Source organism: Fukomys damarensis, unplaced genomic scaffold (assembly GCF_012274545.1).
Source record: "Fukomys damarensis isolate Sample0158 unplaced genomic scaffold, DMR_v1.0_HiC HiC_scaffold_16, whole genome shotgun sequence".
Taxonomy (NCBI): Eukaryota; Metazoa; Chordata; class Mammalia; order Rodentia; family Bathyergidae; genus Fukomys; species Fukomys damarensis.
This window is the reverse complement of record NW_022900928.1, coordinates 103,354,230-103,374,171: the sequence shown is the minus strand read 5'-3', so window position 1 is coordinate 103,374,171 and position 19,942 is coordinate 103,354,230. Positions and strand designations below refer to the sequence as shown.

General features: G+C 39.0%; 1 protein-coding gene across 12 annotated transcripts in view; it reads left to right on the top strand.

The window, feature by feature from the left end:
• Positions 1–19,942, top strand: part of Ica1l (islet cell autoantigen 1 like) — a 106,716-nt gene that overhangs the window by 51,783 nt on the left and 34,991 nt on the right. For 11 of the 12 annotated variants that reach the window (XM_033764547.1, XM_033764545.1, XM_033764546.1 and 8 more), the window contains one exon: positions 14,479–14,733. The exons of the other annotated variant lie outside the window; for it this stretch is intronic. In XM_033764547.1, the coding sequence (XP_033620438.1) occupies positions 14,479–14,733 (255 nt within the window). The remainder of the gene's footprint in view (positions 1–14,478; positions 14,734–19,942) is intronic. 12 annotated transcript variants of the gene reach the window in all.

The window sequence follows — 19,942 nt, the reverse complement described above, 5'->3', positions numbered from 1 at the left end:
AAGGCAGAGTATTACTTTATTACAAACCATATTTTTCTTATGCATTCATTTGTTGATGGGTATATGGGCTGTTTCCAAGATTTAGCTATTACAAACTGTGCTGCTATAAACATGGGAATGCATATATCACTATGGTATGATGCTTTTAACTCTTTCAGGAAGAGACCTAGAAGGGTCATAGCTGGGTCAAATGGAACAACTTGTTTTAGTTTATTGAGGAATCTTCACACTGATTTACATAGTGGTTGTATCAATTTATACTCCCACCAACAGTGGAGAAGGATTCCTTTTTCCCCTATAGCCTTGCTAGCATTTGTTATTGGTTGATTTCTTTTGTTTGTTTTTTGTTGTTGTTGTTGTTGTTGTTTTGGTTTTTTTTTTTGGTACCGGGGATTGAACTTGGATCCTGGCACTTGCAAGGCAGGCCACTGAACCACTAAGCTAAATCTCTGGCCGCATTGGTTGATTTCTTGATGATAGCCATTCTTTCTAGAATGAGATAACATCTCATTGTTATTTTTAATATGCCTTTCTTGAATAATCTGTGATAGTGAACATTTTTTCATGTATTTATTTGCTGCTTGTAGTTCTTTATCTGAAAAGTATCTGTTCATTTCAGATGCCCATTTTAAATTGGGTCTTTAAATTTGGGTGTGATTAAAATTTTTTTTTTTCTCAGCCACTGTATTTGCTCTTGCATGGTAGCCTACCCTCACATTATAGGGTGTACTTCTTTTGTTTGTTTGTTTGTTTTTGAGACAGGGTCTCACTTTGTAGTTCAGGCTGGCCCAGGCTGGCCTTGAATTCACTGTGATCCTTCTGCCTCAGCCTCCCAAGTGCTGGGATTACAGGTGTGCACCACCACTCTTGGCTCTATGTAGGGTATATTTCTTTTCCTGCTTTTATTTGGCCCAAAGTTGCTCTGCAGAGACTGTTTCTTTTCCTACTTTTAATAAAACTACTACCATTAAACAATTTTTTTAATCATTCTTGAGTTGTCTCTTCTCTCCATGGTTTCTTTTCAAAATCTTTTTAATTTGATGTCATCCCAGTTGTTGATTCTGTGTAGTGTTTCCTGAGTGACTGGGATTTTGTTCATAAAGTCTTTGCCTACACCAATGTCTTCAAGAGTTATACCTATTCTCTCTTCCAATAGATTGTTTGTTTTTATAGTTAGATCTCTTATCCATTTTTATTTTAGTTGAGAGCATGGTGAGAGATACGGGTCTAGGTTTAACTTCAGCAAGTGAAAAGCCTGTTTCCCCAGCACCATTTATTAGAGGCTTTCTTCCAGTGAAGGCGTTTGGCCCTTTTATCAAGGATAAAGTAGCTGAGTATTCTTGGAGTTGTTTCTGCATCTTCTAATCTGTTCAGATGATTGCTTCTCGGCCTTTTGGCTAAGATCAAGTCTAATCTGTTCAGTTGATTCTTAGGTCCATTTCTTTGCCAGTACCATGCTGTTTATATCACAGTAGCTTTGTAGTATAACGTCAAATCAGGAATTCTGGCATAAAAGGAAGATCAATTGATTGTGACAACTATGTTACCTTAGCTATAGTAATATCATCAGTAATAACAATAGCATCAAACATAGACTGGAAAATGACAAACTGTGATAATGAATAATTTGCCACTGAGTACAATAATTTAACCCTGAGTACAAGATTTATAGTTATATAACAAAATCTGAGACAAACCAGAAAGTTATATACAGTAAATATCCACTCAATGGAACGATTTTATCCTAAGGGGAGAAAAATCTAAAAGGAGAAGAGGAAAAAAATGAATAAAGAAAGAAAACAATTAGAAACAAGGCTGAGGACAAAGGAAGATTATTCTAGCCTCAGGAACTAGTGAGGAAGACAATGAGGGAAAGAAAGAAGGAGAAAAAAGCAACACAACAAAAAAAATTAGAAACCATGTTTACACTCACCAAAAAAACGCCAAAAAAATAAGCAATTAAAAAAAAAGGGGGGGCCGGGTGTGGTGGCGCAGGCCTGTAATCCCAGAACTCAGGAAGCTGAGGCAGGAGGATTGCTGTGAGTTCCAGACCACCCTGGGCTACATAGTGAGTTCCAGGTCAGTCTCAACTACATAGTGAGACCCTGTCTCAAAAAACTAAACAAAACAAAAAAAAAAAAAAAAAAAAAAAAAAAAAAAAAAAAAAAAAAAAAATTCTGAGACATGATCTTATTAAGTCACTAAATCGCCCAGGCTAGGCTCAAGCTTGTGATCTACCTGCTTTAGCATCGCAGAATATAGGGATTATAGGCATGTGCCACATTTAGCTATTTACATAGTTATGGGTTTTTTTTACATTTAGATTTCCAATTAACTTGTAGTTTATATTTATGGTGTTAGTGATGGATTAAATGTTACTTTGTTTCTGTCTTTGACGATGATATTTTTATTTATTATTTTAATGTAATATAAATAGATATTAATGAAAATATAAAAATGGTTTTATGAAAAAATTTTTGTTTACTTTTTTACAAATGGTTGCTTTTGATATAATTTTTAAAACTACCATCTTTGTCCTAGGAATTTGACATAGTTTCAGTTTTGTTTTGTTTTTTTGGTTTTTTGAGACAGGGTCTCACTATGTAGTTGAGACTGACCTGGAACTCACTATGTAGCCCAGGCTGGTCTGGAACTCACAGTGATCCTCCTGCCCCAGCCTCCCGAGTGCTGGGATTACAGGCATGTGCCACCACACCCGGCTTGACATAGCTTCATATGCTACATTTCTATATATATTTGGGGGCCAGGGATTTACCTCAGTGGTTCTGCTGCCTGCCTTGCAAGCTCAAGGACCTGAGTTTGATCCCTGGTACCAAAAAAAATAAAAATAAAAATAAATATATATTTAGGTATACTTCTAGACTTTGTGTTTCATTGGCATGTAAATATACTGCTCCTATAACTTTATGTATAAGTCCAGAATATTTGTTTTCTTATTTGCTATATATCAAATTGTAGCTCGGCGTGGAGGTGCAGGCCTGTAATCCCAGCACTTGGGAGGCTCAGGCAGGAGGAGGATCACTGTGAGTTGAGACCAGCCTGGACTACTTAGTGAGTTCCAGGTCAGTCTCAACTACATAGTGAGACCCTGTCTCAAGCAACAACAACAACAAAAACAAACAGACAAAAAACAAATATCAGATTGTATAGCTTTATATAACCAGTAGATACTTTTAAAATTATAATTATAAATACACAGTAATTGTACAGATTATTGAGTTTCACTGTAACATTTCCATAATCCATATTTTGTTTTCATCATGTCCGCTCTCCATTGTACCCTCTCTTAACCTCTCCCACTCTCCCCCTTTTCCCTCTAGTCCCCTTCCCTAATACTCTTTCCTTCTTTTGGCTTCTCCTCTCTCTCTTATTTTTTCCCCCCAAATGGGAGAAAACATGTATTTGTCTTTCTCTGTCTGGCTTATTTTGCTTAACCTGATAACCTCCAGTTCCATTAGTTTTCCTGCATAATTTCATTTTTCTTATAGCTGAATAATACTCATTTTCTTTATCTATTCTTATGTTGATGGGCTCTTATTCTGATTCCATATCTTGGCCTTTGTGAATAATGCCACAATAAATGATTATACAGATAACTATTTTTGTATGCTGACTCAATTTCCTTCAGATAAATACCTAGAACTTTTATTAACTGGATGGTATGGTAGCAGTATTTTTAGTTTTATGAGCAACCTCATACTGTTTTCCATAGTGGCTGTCTTAAATTATATCAGCAGTGTATGAGGGTTCTTTTTTCTGTATATGCTTGCCAACACTTGTTGTAATAATTATTTTTATAATACCCATTCTTGCATGAAATGGAATTTCAGTTCAGTCTTGGTTTGCATTTTCTTGATAATTAAGGATGTTGAGAATTTTTCATATATTTATTGGACATGTGTATTTCTCCTTTTGAGAAGTGTCCAGGTCAATTTTTAAGTGGATTACTGTTCTTTTATTAATTTTTTGAGTTCTTTATATATTTTGAATGTTAATCCTTTGTCGGTTGAATAACTGGCAGAGATTTTTTTTTTCATTCTATAGATTGTCTATTCCCTCTGTTGATTGCTTTTTTAGAAGCTTTTTAAAACTTGGCAACTCATGCTTGTTTCCTGAGTATTACAGTTCTATTCAGTAAATCATTGCCTGTACCAATATCCTGAAGGGTTTCTCCAATCTTTTCACCTAGCATTTTCAGAGTTTAAGATATTACATTAATTATTTTATCTATTTGAGTTTATTTTTTTATAGGATGAAAAGAAAGCTATGTTTTCAATCTTCTATATACAGATATCCAGTTTTCCTCACACCATTTATTGAAGAGGCTATTTTTGCTCCAATTTCTGTTTTTTCTCTATTCAGTATTACGTTGGCTATCGATTTGTCATACATACCCTTTATTATGTTATGATCCTTCTATATATAATTTATTCAGGAATTGTATCATGGAGAATCATTAAATTGTCAAATGCCTTTTCTGTATCTGTTGAAATGACCATGTGATTTTTATACTTGATTCTATTTATGTCTAAATAATGTTTATCAATTTGCATATGTTAAATCTTTCTTGTGTCCTTGGAATAAAACAAACTTGATCATGTTGTGTGGTCTTTTTAAGGTGCTATTGAATTCAATTTGTAAGTATTTTATTGAAGATTTTTGCGGCTATGTTCATCAAGGTCTGTACTTTTCTCTCTTCCTTTTCGTATATCTTTATTGAATCTTGGTAGCAGAATACTAGTTTTGTAGAATGAGTTTGGAAGAGTTTCTGTTTCACTTTCTATTTTACAAACTAGTTTGTGGTAATTTGTATTAGTCTTTCTTTAGGAATCCAGTAAAATTCATTGGTGTATCTGTCTGGACCTGACTTTTGCTTTATTATACTTTTTATTACTACTTTAATGTCACTGCTTGTTATTGAACTTCTTAGGTTGTTTATGTCTTTTTATTTGATTTTTTTTTTCAGACAGGGTCTTGCTATGTAGATCAGGCTGGCCTCAAAACTTGCAGAAATCCTCCAACCTCAGCCTCCTGAGTGCTGAGATTATAAATGTACCCCACCATGCTTGGTTTTTGGCTCAGTTTTGTTAGATAATATGCATCCAAAAATTTGTCTATTTCTTCTAGGTTTTCCTTTTTTTTTGGTATATGTTTGTAAAGCATTCCCTATAAAATTCAGTGGTATCTGTTGTAATAACCCCTTTTTCATCTCTAATTTTATTTATTTGAGTGTTGCATTTCTTTGGGGTTAGCTAAAGGTTTGTCCATTTGGCTCTTTTCAAAGAGCCAACCCTTTCTTTTATTGATACTTTGTATTGTTCTTTTAGTCTCTATTTCATTTTTTTTTCTGCCTTGATCGTTATTATTTCTTGCCTGTAAGGTTTATGCTGAGACGTCTGATATTAGACAAACTGGCATAGCTTTATGTGTTGTTTTGCTACCTTGAGAATCCTCTTTAACTTCAGAGAGTTTGTCATATTATCTTTGACTGCTGACCTTTGACCTTATTATACCTATATTGTAGCTTTTGCTAGATTAGAGAGTTTGGGGTTACTCTTTTTGTTTTTGTTCTTTGGGTTTTTTTTTTTTTTTTTTTTTTTTTTTTTTTTTTTTTTTTTTTTTTTTTTGAGGCAGGTCTTGCTACGTAGTTTAGGCTGGGCTTGAACTCACTATGTAGAATTTAATAGCCTCAAAATCATGGCAGTACTCTGCCTCAGCCTCCTGAGTGATGGGATTACAGGGGTATGCCACTATACCCAGGTATTATCTCTTTTGTTAAGCTTTCTATCCCTTTAGCATTCTCAAGTCCCTATTAAAGCCCCGTAACTCAAATACTTTTTTTTTTTTTTTGGTACTGAGGATCAAACTCAGGACCTTGTGCTTGCGAGGTGAGCGGCAGCACTATTGAGCCAAATCCTTGGCCCACAAATACTTTCTTTTTAACTATAATCCCCAAATTTCTGTAAACTTTTCATTTTTCTTTTTTTGATTCTGGGGATCGAACTCACAACCTTGTTCTTGCAAAGCAGATGCGGTGCCACTGAGCTAAATCCCCAGCCCAAACTTTTTTTTTGTACCAGGGATCGAACTCAGGACCCTGCGCTTGGAAGGCAGGTGGTGGAACCATTGAGTTAAATCCCTGGCCCCCAGCCCAAACTTTCATTCATTTTTTTTCTCCTGATACATTCATTTTTTTTCAAATAGCCTCTCTTCCCTTTCATTAATCCTTTGTTCTGTTTGATCTATTCTGCTGTTATACCCTTTAGCCCATTTCAATTTTTGTTTGTCTTTTCAGTTTGAGGATTTCTATTTGATTTTTAAAAATTATTTCAATCGCTCTGTCAAGCTTCTGGGGTTTTTTGTTTGCTTTTGGTATTAGGGATTGAACCTTGTGCTTGCGAGGCAGATGGTGGCAGTACTGAGCTAAATCCCTGGCCCATGTTTCTGTTAATACATCATTTCTCTGTTTTTTGAACCTTGTTGATTTTCTTTAAAAATAACTATTTTTGAATTATCTGTCCCAAGTGTTTGCAGATATTGACTGATAGGCACTCAGTTCCGGGTGCCTCTATTGTCCATTAGGTGAGGCCATAATTTCCTGAAAGTTCTTGATGGTTGTTGGCATACAGCACTGCACTGTGAAGGATTAGGTATTTATTCCTGTCTTCATAATCTGGCTCTGTGTATGTCTTTCCAGATATTTTAAGCAGTCTACTGTACTTGTATTCTCTGAACCTGTTATATTTCCACTATTTCAGCACTAGGTGGCACTCTACATCCAGATTTGCCACAGTAGGTCTCCTATTGATGTGTTACCACTGTTTCAACACTGAACAGTACCCCAACCCTAGATTTGTCCCAAATCTATAGTTGATGTGTTGTTCAGAATGAACTGGGGAATATCTATAAAGTTGTTTGCCCCTGAAAACGTCTACCTGGGGCTGGATAGGCCCAGATCATCCAGTCACCTGCTTGTGGTCAGGTATCACAGGATTCTGTCTGACTCTACTCTTCACCCTAAAGGGTCCAGCCCTAGGCTCTTATGCAATAACTTGGCTCATTTTTTTTTCCTTTCTTCCAAGTGGCTAAAGCCTTGCTTATTCGCTACTCAATCTTGGGAGGGATGGTGGAGGCTGTCCTTTGGCTGGCTGTATACTGTTAAACTAGGTCACACTGAGTCTCACAACCACAGGGACCTTGTAGTTTTGGGGCTGTGTACCAACTTCTTATATGTCTGCTAGTTATGCAGGCTGAAACATGAGTCTGTCCTACTAGAGTCAGGTCTTCACCAGATAAGGCAGACTCCATCTGTGACCTCTATCTGAAAAATAGAGTTCTTGGCTTCTGTGTGGTGTTGGGTGTCACCAATGTGGGCCTGGCACTTAAAGTATAAGGCAATATATCCCATGCTCACTTTGCTCCTTGAACCCAAGACTGATTTTGGTTAAGGGGTTGTAGAGGTGGCACCTTGGTCATGTGGCTAAGGAGGCTCCAAAGTATCAATGAGCAGGTACCAGGCCTGCGAGCACAGTCCATGTCTCTGGGTTTTGCTATTATTATTTGTTTAGTAAGATGCTGAATTATTTTGATGAGGATCTATTCTTCATCTTCTCCCCTCTAACCTCCAGGGGAGAGACACCTCATGGGGTTCAGGGTTGGGTAAACTCACAGCAACTTTGTGATGGAAGCCATTTTTACTGCTCTCTTTGACAGTTTCTCTGACCACACCCTGTAGTTAAGATCCACTTACTCCATTAAATTCAGCAATGACAGGGAGCATAAATTGCTCAAAGACTAAATCTTTCAAATGAGAGGTCCTTTGAAAGAATGGTCCCAAGGTCAATGTTTGAAATTTGTACTGATCCCAGCTGCCTTTTTCTCTGGTTCTTTCAAACAACTTGGCTTATGGTTTAGCCTATGAAGTCAGTGAAACTTCCAGTCTTCTTCCAGTTGCCTTTCAGCCTACCCCCGTATCTTTGAGAGCATTCTTAGGCTTGAATTCCTCCCTTCTCCACTGGGAATGAAGTTAGTTCCTTTGAGAAGAGATGAGAAACAATTTCTTTCATGGTCTGCTTCTCTCCCACAAGGAACACCTGAGTTAGGGGTTGATATGGGAGTGGGGACAGTGGCTTGCCTCCCTGAATGATATGTTTGCTTTAGGAGTGTTAGATAAGGAGTGGTGACAGAAGCCTTAGGTCTTCTCAGCTTGTCTCTTCCTTCATGAAACTACTACTTTATACTCAGCACCAAATGATCAGGACCTGGAGTATCCTCTGCATGCCATACACAACTCAGAGACTCTATCCTGAGAGGTGTGGCAGGAAATTGGAGCTTCCACTCTTGACTGCAGTCACAAGATTCAGCCTCAGGAACAGGTAACTGGAGACAGGATATGAAATGCTGGTATCCTGCCCTTCTTGGGAAAGTAGCCCTTGGCTGAGAGTTCCAGGGAAAGAGAGCCCTGTGTACCAGGTTGGGGTAGAATTTCCATCTTGCTTAGGAGGAAGAGAGAGCAAGGGAGTAGTTCTCAGTTCAGTATTCTCCACGCTCCTCCATGAATTCTAGATTTCCTTAAATAAGTTTTTCATGTCATATATGTCCTTGTGTTATCTGAATCTCTTAGCTATGCCAAAATGTTATTGGGTACCACCTTCTAAAAGTGGCTCACCAGTTAAATGTTGGGTTCTGGTTGATTGCTTCTCCTTCTGGAGTTATATTCCAGATTCTTTTCTTCTCAAAGGATTGAACTAAATGAGCAAAAAGCAGTGGCAACATTTATTTGAAAAAGTAAAAGTGAAGAGTGGGAGAGAAACTGGCTCTGCAGATGGAGCTTGGGCCGAGTAAAAGAGGAAAAAGCAAGATAAAAGAACACCCTGGAGAAAGCAGGGTAGGCTATTGTGTTTATTTGCTGCCGAAGCAAGCACAGGGTAGGTTGTTGTGAAGAAAGCCATAAGAGCAAGCTCTTCTTGGTGTTTTTGTTCTTCTATGTCATACAAACCTGAAGCAAAACCCACAAGAACTTATTCATATAGGACCTGAGAGGCAGTGCTAGGATGCAGGCTGACATCAGATCTAGGCCAACCTACTGAAAACCTCAAGTTCTCACAAGAAGTTCATGTGCAGGGTTTTGGGAACTGTTCTGAGTATGTATTCTACTTTGTAATTAACAGGTCATGCCTACTTCCCCAGCCAGTTTTGCCATGCACAGTTTTGCCCCACACAGACCACTGTGCAGATGCGTGACTTGGCTACTACTTTGGATGCACAGGGCCACATGGGTGAGGTCTGTCTTTATAGGCAAAGGGCATCAAATCTAGTAAGACAGATAAATTACCCCAAGCTGCTTAAGGTACTCCATAATCCAACAGCAATTTTGATATATAGAGAACAATAAACATAAGTGTTACTGGGTTTGTGGGTACTGGAGTCTCCTTCTGGAAGAGGTTTGTATGTTCTTTCTGTACTGAGCAAAGAACTAATCAAGTGAAAATGGTAGCAAAATTTTATTAAAGGTAGGGGAAAAAACAGGCTTTGCAAAGCAAGTTTGGGTCAAGTAAAAATAGGAAAAGTATACCCTATAGCATAAGGGTGGGCCACCATGCAAGAGGAAACAGTGGCCAAAACTCAGTGTGGACTGTCGTTTTGGTATCACCACTTATCAGGCTGACTTCAGGTCTAGACCATTCTATTGAAAACCTGCTCGTCTTCTTGTGAGAAGTCCACATGCGGGGTTTAGGAACTATTTTATGCATGTGTACTGGGACCTTGTCACACCTCCTTTCTCAGCCACTTTTACCCATGCCCTACCTTCTGTCTTATATCCCTGAGAGATGCATATCCCCATAATTCCATATGGGGTGCTGAGGGAGTAGAGGTCTCTGGCATCTATAGCTTCTTTAAGCTGAAAGGGACTTTTTTTTTTTTTTTTTTTTTTTATTTTTTTTGTACCAGGGATTGAACTCGTTCTTTGCACTTACAAGGCAGGCGGTGGAACTATTGAGCTAAATCCCGACCCTGGAAGGGGCTATTGACCTAGCCTACTGGGGATTATGTGTTCTCCAGCTACCTTGGGGTGTTGTGCCTCACTGTTAGAAGACAGTAAGAATGAGTGATTGTTGAGCTGTCTGTTTGATAGGAGGAAGTAACTTTACTATTATGTTGGAGATGTAGAACCCACATATGAGGAGCAAGTTAGATTTCAATGCTTCTTGTGATGGACAAAGTATGACAAAGTATGGACAAAGTATGAGAGCTTGAGAGCCATAGCCTTAGCAAGATTATTCACATGATGGATCTAATTTAAAACAGGCCTCAGTATAGGTGTCCATTTAAGCTGTGGTGTATTAGGATCATTAGTGACTCTGCTTATCTATACCTAGAGAAATACTGGAGTCTTCCTTTCTGAAGCCTGTGAAAATTCTAGCGACCATTTCCCATGTAGGATTTTTATAGGTTGTCATTTTATCCTTTGGGAAAGGTCAAGAATGGTTCCTCAGGAGCTGGGAATAAGGCTAGGGTCTTGAGGGGCTGTAGAGCTTCCCTTCTTGCCTCTTTATCAGCCTTTTGATTTCTGAAGGAGTTTAAGCATATCCCTTTGGGATTCCTTGCAGTGAATGACAGCAATCTGTTTGGAAAGATAGACTAACAGTTGTGAGATCCCTGCATGTGTTCTACAGGTGATTGTTTATTAGTCAGAAAGCTCCTTCTTTCTAGATTGCTTCATGGACATGTAGCATCAAGAAGGCAAATAAGGTGTCTATATAGATATGTAGCGCCTTTTCTGAATACCAGTGCACATGTAAGAACTATGGCCTCCACTTCTGTTGTTTTTTGAGACAGAGTCTCATTATGTAGTTCAAGCTGGGCTCGAAAGCTTTTGCCATAGCCTCCCAAGTGCCAGAATTACAGGTGTGAGCCACCATGCCCAGCAAAGCAGAGGTCCCTGGTGAAAGTTGGCCACAATGATCTCTTATGAACAGACAGCTAAATAGGCTGTTTTTCAATGTCCTCTTTTTTTTTTCAAGGTGAAGTTAGTATTTTTTTCCCATTATTGGTTCATTTAAAGCAAACAATAGTTACATTTATTATTGGGATCTTGTACCTTTACATGATATGTCTTGGTTTTCCCCATACCCCTGCCCTCCTCAGTGTCCTTCTTGTCCATTACTTCCATCGTTGGACCATACATACCTCCGCAGGGTCTGGGAGGGACAGATCACTGATGTCCTGCCTGCCTCCCTAGGTCCAGGATATTACTTCTTCACAAGAGTGGCTAATTTCTGGGTCTGGAGGGATCACAGATGCAAGGTTATTAATAGTGCAAGTTTTATAATAACCTCAGCGGTATTGAAGAGCAAGCATTGTCTGCTACTTGGGAAGCTATTTCTCTCTTAAACACTACTAGCCCTTGGTCTCAAGAATCACTCTAACCTGACTAAGAGTCAGGACTTCTAGTTTCTGACCGATAGTTTTCCTCTGTTAGCATAGCTATAGCTGCTACTGCTCTCAGGCAGGGTGGACATCCAACAACCCCTCTATCTAACTTTTTGAAAAGTATGCCACTGGACAGAGTGCTTGTCTTAGCCCGTAGTTCAAGACACGCGAAGAAATTCCTCTATTTTCTGATATGCAGAGGAAGAAAGGTTTTCTTAAGTCAGGTATTTTATATTTTATAATACATGGAGCAGGATCCACCTGTTGTCTAATTAGATAGGGAGACCTGATGTAGTCTCAACAGATGAAATCTTGGCTTTTGTTATAATGTGAGGATTGTCTCCAATTTTGCTATTAAATTTCTCCTAGCAAGGGAATAGGACACTGGACAATTAGAAACTCATTGTTAAATATTTGTCCTTCAAAGTGACATATCAGAGCAGAAATAAAAGTCTCTGACTAGGACCCCAACTATGGCTGTGGATCTAGAGGATAGTTTTCCAGAGAAGTCGAGACAGAATGAAGTAATTGAATTAGCTCACCTATGACACCCCACATTACCTAGGGTTCCTCACAGGAAATAATGATGTTTGTGGATGGGGCATTGTAGGTTCTCTTAGGCCTCTTCAGAGTAGGAAACTAGGGTTTTGGCTGGCCTAGCCCCTCTATGGGAGCAGGGACAGTCAACCCTCCCGTGCCATGAGTCAGGCGCACTGACTGCCTCACACTTGGAGCAGGGCCCAGGCAGTGGCTTGGTGTAGTCATGTGCCCAGTGTCTAGTCTTACTGTCCCTGATCATCTTTGTATTTTCCCTTATACAATTTGGGTGAGTTTAAAGCATTGCCGATTATGACAGCTATAATTCTAGCTTTTATTTTTTGTTTTTATTTTTGGGGTTTTTTTGGCACCGGGGGTCGAACTCAGGTCTTTGTGCTTGTCAGGCAGGTGGCAGAACCACTGAGCTAAATCCCCAGCCCAACCTTTTATTTTTTGACCCTTCTCAAGATCCCAGTTGTTGAACACAGAAAACGCTAAGTCCAGCAATTGTATCATAGGTGTCTGGGGTCCCATTTGAAGTTGCTTCATTAAACAGGTGGGAGAGACCCATCTGTCCCTGATAGACAGAAGGGGATCCAAGGACAGGATCATCAAATACATCTCTCTTTTCCTCAGCTGTGATAAAGTCACAAAAGCCTGAATATGAGTGATTTCTATGGTTTAATTTTTTTTTTTTTTTTTTTTTGGTATTTGGGGATCACACGACCTTGTGCTTGCAAGGGAAGCGTGGTGCCACTGAGCTGAATCTCTGGCCCTGGATTTCTGTCTTAAGCAGAAACAGTTTAAGTGAAAAACAGTCTCATAGTTTAAACTGCCACCATGCACCAAACTCAGTGGCAAAAACAGTATGGGTTCTCCTTTTTGTGTCATGCCCTCTTCACACTGACTTCAGGTTTAGGACATCCCATCAAAAACCTGCTGTAGGGCTGGGGATTTAGTTTAGTGGTTCCAGCACCTGCCTTGCAAGCACAAGGACCCGCATTCGATCCCTTCTACCAAAAAAAACCCACAACAAAACTGCTGTAGTTCTTATGAGAAGTCCATTGACAGGTTTTGGGAACTGTTTTGCACATATATTCCAGGAACTTGTCATGCCTCTTTTCCCACCAATTTTAGCCATACCCTACCTTCCTGTCTCACAAGCAAAACAGACCTACCAGGAAGGACTAAGGCAGGCAGAGCTGAAAGGAGATGAGGTTTCTGTACAACACATCAGGAAGAATTATCTGAGATGTTGAGCAAAAGTAGAACTTTGACTTAACTTTATCAGGCTCTAACTCTATTTTTGTTGTAGAGAGTGTAATTTCTGGTAACCCAAAGGAAAAGCTATTCCAGTTTGTGGCCCCCATGCTAATAGTGTAAATTAGTGGTGGTGAACCTATGCCACATGTACCACAGTGGCCTTTTGCATCATTGAAAGCTATAAAAGGCTTGCCATCACTGGTGTGAATCCCTTTTTTTTTGTTATTGTTACCGGGGATCAAATTCTAGTCCTTGTGCTTGGGAGACAGGCAGCGGAACCACTGAGTTAAATCCCCAGCCCTTTTAAATGATTTTATTTTATTACACTGTAATCAAAATATGTCATTTGTAATATGTTTAGGCACTGATTTTTTTTTTCGAGACAAGGTCCTACTGTGTAGTTCAGACTGGCCTTGAACTCAGTATGTAGCGCAGGCTGACCTCGAACTCACAGCAATCCTTCTGCCTCAGACTCCCAAGTGATGAGATTACAGGTGTGTGCCACCATGCATAGCCCTGATTTTCTTATGTGCATTAGTATAATCAATTTTTGTGATTTTAAAATATGCTTAATAAGTTTTATTATGAGGATTGGTGTGTATCCAAAATAACCACTTTTTTTCTTTGGGTCTTGGGGATTGAACCCAGGGTCTTCCCCAATACTGTTTTGAGACAGTTCTCACTAAATTGCCCAGATGGGCTTTAACTTGTGATCCTCCTGCCTTAGCCTCCCAGAGTGCTGGGATTACAAGCATGAGCTATCACTCCTGGCTCAAAATAACTTCCTTAGTTTCAAACTCCCAAGCTGAAAGTAATCATTTTATATCACAAACATATTCTAATTTTAAAAACTAACTTATTGATTGTGCTTTTTGGATCTTTGATGTCTTTTGTCCTTTTGGTTATTTTTTTTCTTTTGTTTTTTGTCTCCTGTTTTTTTTTTTTATTGAGTTTATTGGTACATTTTGTCTCCTATTTTAATTTTTTTCTATTTCTTTTTTGTATCTCCCATAACTTTGTAGTTCAGTTATTTCATACATTAATATTTATAACATATCTTCTTTGTGTAAACATGATCACTTTGATCTAAAAGCCTGCCAAATTAGAAAAAAGAAAGCTTTCAATTTAGTGTTGGTTGTATAAGAACAATGAAACATTTGAATTGTCCTACCTCCTACTCTCATTTCCTCCAAAAAAAGCCTGTTTTTATTTTTCAATCAACAGTGGTGAAAGCTCTGTCTGCAGACTCACTGGAAGAAGATTTTGAGAAGGAATTCTCATTTCTTAACAGTCTCCTAACTCTTGGTTCTTCAAGCACTAGTGAATTTGTCCAGGAATTCCAGACTTCCTGTGGGAGCCCCACCGCAAGTTTCACATCCCAGGAGGCTTCTGCGGGGTCTGAGCCTCTTGCTCGTTCCTCTCAGTTCTTTCCTTCACAACTCTTTGACCTTGGTCTTCATGCTGCTGGAGCTTTGAACAGTAAGTGTCAGAAATATTTGGGCCTATCCCTTATTTTACCTTTATGAAGCAGAACTGTGTGCTTGTTGATGCTTAGAATCAATAAGGAGATCAATTTTAACTTTAGTACTACTAGATAAAATCTGCAGTAACACAGTAAACTGGAAAAATACCAATTACAAGTGCCCCTGCAGTCTACCAATACCAATACTGATACAAGGCGGGAAAAAAAGACTGATACAAGGGCTGTTTGCTTGCTACATCCACTAAACTCCTGTGGTCTTCCCTGACTTTCCCAGGTGTCTTTTTTTTTTTTTGTACCAAGGATCAAACTGGAGTTCCTGTGCTTATGAGGCAGGTGGTAGAACCACTGAGCTAAATTACTGGCCCCCCCAAAAATATTTTAAAGCACCCTTGGCTCCAGGATAAAGCTTGCTTTTCTTTTCCCTTAGGTTATAGGTTTTTCTCTAGATGTCCCTCCAAAGCCTCATGCACACATAGGTTATACTTCTGAGAGGTGATTGGATCATAGGGGCAAAATACCCATCAGTGGATCAGTCCACTGATGAGTTTACAGTGGATCCTCGAGTTAAAACCAGCCTGACATACCAACAACTTGGATTATGACTACAATTTTAGTTTTAACTTATGAACAAAGTTTTGGGTTACCTCCTGAATGCCAGCCACTTGTGCTTCCAGATGGTCTCAGATACCCTTAGAGTTTTGGAAGGAACATTAAAACATACTTTACTGTGTGGGGTTGAGAAATCCTGGGACAATCTCTAATCTCAGTGTTAGGTGAAAAGAGCTGAAAATCAGGACCAGACCAGAACCATAGCCTTTATTATGGGAAGGATCTGCTGAGCTGTCTCAGAACAAAGGAGGAAAAAGCAACATGGCAGAACAAGGAGCTTCTTTTATAGGAGTGGGGTGGTGTTAGCCTGAGTAGGGGTGGAGTTGATGAGGTAGCATTAAGAGATTGGAGGAACCTGTGATATCACTAGGAGGGGCTTGTGACATCACTAACTTCTAGGAGGTAGCAAGTATCAGGTTATTTTGGCGGGAGAAGAGGCATGATGGGAAGAAGTCTGTCCTTTGTTGGGAGAAGTCATATTTTGACATGAAGGCTGCTATTCCATGTGACAGCCATCTTAAGGAAGGAAAATCTTAACAGTCAGTGAGATCTGCCTATATATGGGTCAGAGACTTTGAAGACTGTATAGAGGAGACTGAATTTTCAACTGACCAACGTGAGTTACAACCAGCCCTCGAGAACAAATTTGATTTTGTAAGTTAAGGGTCCACTGTATAAATAAAAATGATGTTGGGAGCTGAAGCCTGGTTAAAGGAGATGGGTCATTGGGGTGTTGCCTGAAAGGGTCTATCTCCCTGCTTCCCTTGATCTCTATGCTTCCTGTCTGCCATGCTATGAGCAACCCTTCTCTGCCATGCCCCTCTTTGATGCCCTGCCTTGGAGTCAGCTGATTTTGGACTGAAACCTCTAGAAACAGTGAGTCAAAATAAATCCTTCCTCCTTTAAATTGTGGGTGTCAGCTATGATGTTTCAGCAATAAGAAAGTAACTACTAGACAGTTTATTTCAAAACACTTAACCATTTCTATCAGTATACTCAGGGCTTCCAAATATCTCTGAGGCATCTTTGTGTTGCTCCTCTGGTTTATGATATTCAGTAATGGAGCTTGGACATGACCTCGAGTATTAGGATTCCTAATGCATTGTTTTCTGCACATCAGCCCATCCTTAAGTTCTTTTGGAGTAATTACTTCTCCAGCCTGCATCATGCTATTTTATGTTTTGTTTTGTTTTGCCTGTGGTCATAGTTTATCTTGCCTTATGTCCCTGTCTCTCACCCTGTAGATTTTATCCTCTAAAAAACTCCACAGCACCTACCAATGTTTTAATCCCTTTGTATTAAAATACTACGTTCAAGCTGGGCATGGTGGCACACGCCTGTCATCCAGCACTGGGGAGGCTGAGGCAGGAGGATCACTGTTGAGTTTGAGACCAGCCTGGGCTACCATAGTGAGTTCCAGGTCAGTCTCAACTACATAGTGAGACCCTGTCTCAAAAAAACACAAAAAACTGTGTTCAGCCAGGGATTTAGCTCAGTGGTGCCATGCCTGTCTCTCAAGTGCAAGGTCCTGAGTTTGATCCCCAATACCAGAAAAAAAAAAAAAAAAAAAAAAAAAAAAAAAAAAAAAAAAAAAAAACTATGTTCACACTGTAACCAGTTTCCTCCCTTTAGTTGGATTCTTCTCCTGAGGGTGACAAAGATAAAGGCAACAGGATACAGCAAGTAATGGGGAGTGACTGGGTGTGGTTTATTAGAAAACAGAGACAAAAGCTGTCACTAGATGAGGGAGGCAACAGGATACCTAGGAAAAGCCTGAACCTAAAAGCTTATACACACAGCTCTTTGGTGCACACCACAGGGCAGACACAGGGGAAGAGGACAGGTTTGTTGCTACTGTGTGTAAGGCTTCCCATTGCCAGCAGATTCAATCAGATCTTTGTTTTGCAGCTCCAGCTTCACTTGAAGCTTATCTCATCTTGCCTTCAGTTTATTCAGTTTAGTTTGTTCAGGCCTTTGCTCTTTGTCCTTTTATTTTCTGGTCTCAACCTCTGCCCCCCACACACATAGTGGCAACATTTAACTGCTGTTAGTGGCATTCACTGGAACTACTTGCAGGTGAGAAAGGCACTGGCAGGGGAGCCGTCAGAGCCCATCCCTGTCAGGCCTATTTAAGGGTCCTGTGGAGAAGTCAGAAGGAGGGCCCATTGGTGGATCTGTTTGTATCACCATCTGTAGTTTTAAAGCTATACATCTACAGGTTCTATATTCTAGATTTGACCAACTTTAAATTGAAAATATCCAAAAAAGTTGTTTCTGTAATGATCATGTACAAACTTGTTTTTGTCATTGTTGTAACAATATAGTGTAACAGTGTTTTATATAGCACTTACATTGCCTTGGGTATGAAAGGTAGTTTAGTGATGATTTAAAGTAATGTATATTAAGAGGAGGTGTATAGGTTGTGTATAAACACTATACCATTTTATATAAGGAACTTGAGCACCTGCAGATTTCAGTATCCACAAAGAAAACAACTGCAACTGGTCACCACTGGATACCAAGGGGCCAATGTGCCAGACTTGCTGCACATTGTACAGTTACCACAGAGTTGGGCTCAGATGTCAGTTGAGGCAGTCTGATTTTAGAGTTTTATATCTATGTGCATATTTCTCACTATTTTAGAATGGCTGGCATAAAAGCAACTTTTTTTTTTGAGGAATAGACATAGCCTAGCCTTTCTTTGCAGTTAGGAAGTCATCTGTAAGTTTGATTTTTAAAGGATCTTTATCTGATGTGAATTATTTATTGAAAGACGGTAAGTTTTTTATTTATAAACATGTAAGTTTTAGTTTTAGTTTTAACCATAGAAGACTGAGGGCCCTGTGTTTTTAAAGGACAGTTCCAGCTAAGGAATTAAAATTACTTTTATACCTGTTCCTGAGGCTATTTAGCTTCACTGAGCCATAATAGTGATAGACTTCAACTAAGATGGTCAGCAGGAGCCAGTATAATACTTGGAACCCATTTGTATATCTAGTTTAAATTATTATTAATTTTTACATATTTTTGTATATTTTTTTGGTTATACTTTTTTGCTGGGTGTTTAAGACCAAGTAAAGTGAGATCTGTGACAATTAAAATGAACCTCTTCTCAAATATCAAAGTCAATTGAGGCTCCTTGGGTTACTATGGAACCATGTACAGAGCTTCTTAGCTTCTTTGTCAGCGTCCAAGGGATCCCCACTTATTTATCTTAACAAGTATTTTAGATAACTTATAAGAAGCAAATATAACAGTTAACCTTTTAAAGTAGAGTGCTGTATGAGAGATCTTTGATCAAGAAAAAACTCTTAGGTCACTGTATACAGACAACCATAAGTTTTAATATTTATAAAACCAACTCCTGAAATTATTTTGACTGACTAACAACTTGGATGGGGAAAAAGTCACCAACTTTAAAGATTTTTATTTTTACCTACTGATTTAAATTAGCCCACTGTTAAGCTATGTGAACCAAAAAGCATTTGATCTAATATAAGTTCCTTTCTATTTATAAGCCAATGCAAATAGAACAGATATCTGAAAATTGTCATGTAGAAACATATACATTAATTTATATATAAGCTTCATGTTATCAAACTTTAAGACTTTTATTTTTAAATTTCATGTAAACCTCAAGCCCACCAGCTCCTGTAATGTTTTAAGTGAATTTTGCTACTTCCAAAAACCTAGATAACCAGTTTTTATCGAAGGTCCAAGAAAGCCAGAAGTTTACAAGGGCAAAATGAAGAAAAAACAAAATTGATATGTACTCAGAAAGCTTTAACAAAGCAATTGTAGATACCTTAATCCATTTAAATTGACAAACCAGAAACAGAACACACACAACAATTGCTTTTAAGGCAGAGTGCACTCTTAGATATATTGGTTAAGCTGAGTTATAACAGTGTGTTGTAGATCTCTAACTATAAACAGACTAGTCAAAACTCTTTAGGGGTGACCAGTTAGCACAGAGATCTCTTCTAATAAGCTAATTCCAATAAAAGTTAGAGAATGAGGGAAAGCCCCTTTACACTGTGAAAATAAGGACTGCCTGAAGAAAGATTAGGCTGACATCTATCTTATTCTGGACTGTAGCTACTATAGTAAATTGCTCCTCTGACAGCTGTTCCCTTGTATTAGAGGTACTATGGTAAACTGCTTTTGTTAGCTGTTTGCTTGTATTAGTTAGTTATACAGTAAACTGCTTTTGCTAGGGGATGCAGACAGCAGGAAGGTTCATTTTGAGTTTTAGTGGGGTTTTGGGCAAAAGAGATTAGGAGATAAGGGTGCCGCCACCTTATATCCTTTGTTACTCTGTCACTCTCTGCCTAGAAATGGAGAGGATTCCCACTCCACAGGGCAGGTGGACATAGCCAGGCTTTTGCCAACACATTATTCCTTGAGGGTGTGCCCAGGGCCTGATCCTCGTGGTGGATAGGTAGATTTGGATTGAATAAATTTTGAGGGCTTCTAGGAGCAGCAGGAACTTTCTTTCCTCAGCCTAACCTCCTGGAAAGAAAGGCGGATGCTGCCAGGTGGCCTTTTGTTTACAGAAGTAGCAGTCCTTCCCACCCTCTGCAGAGTCTAAAGGAA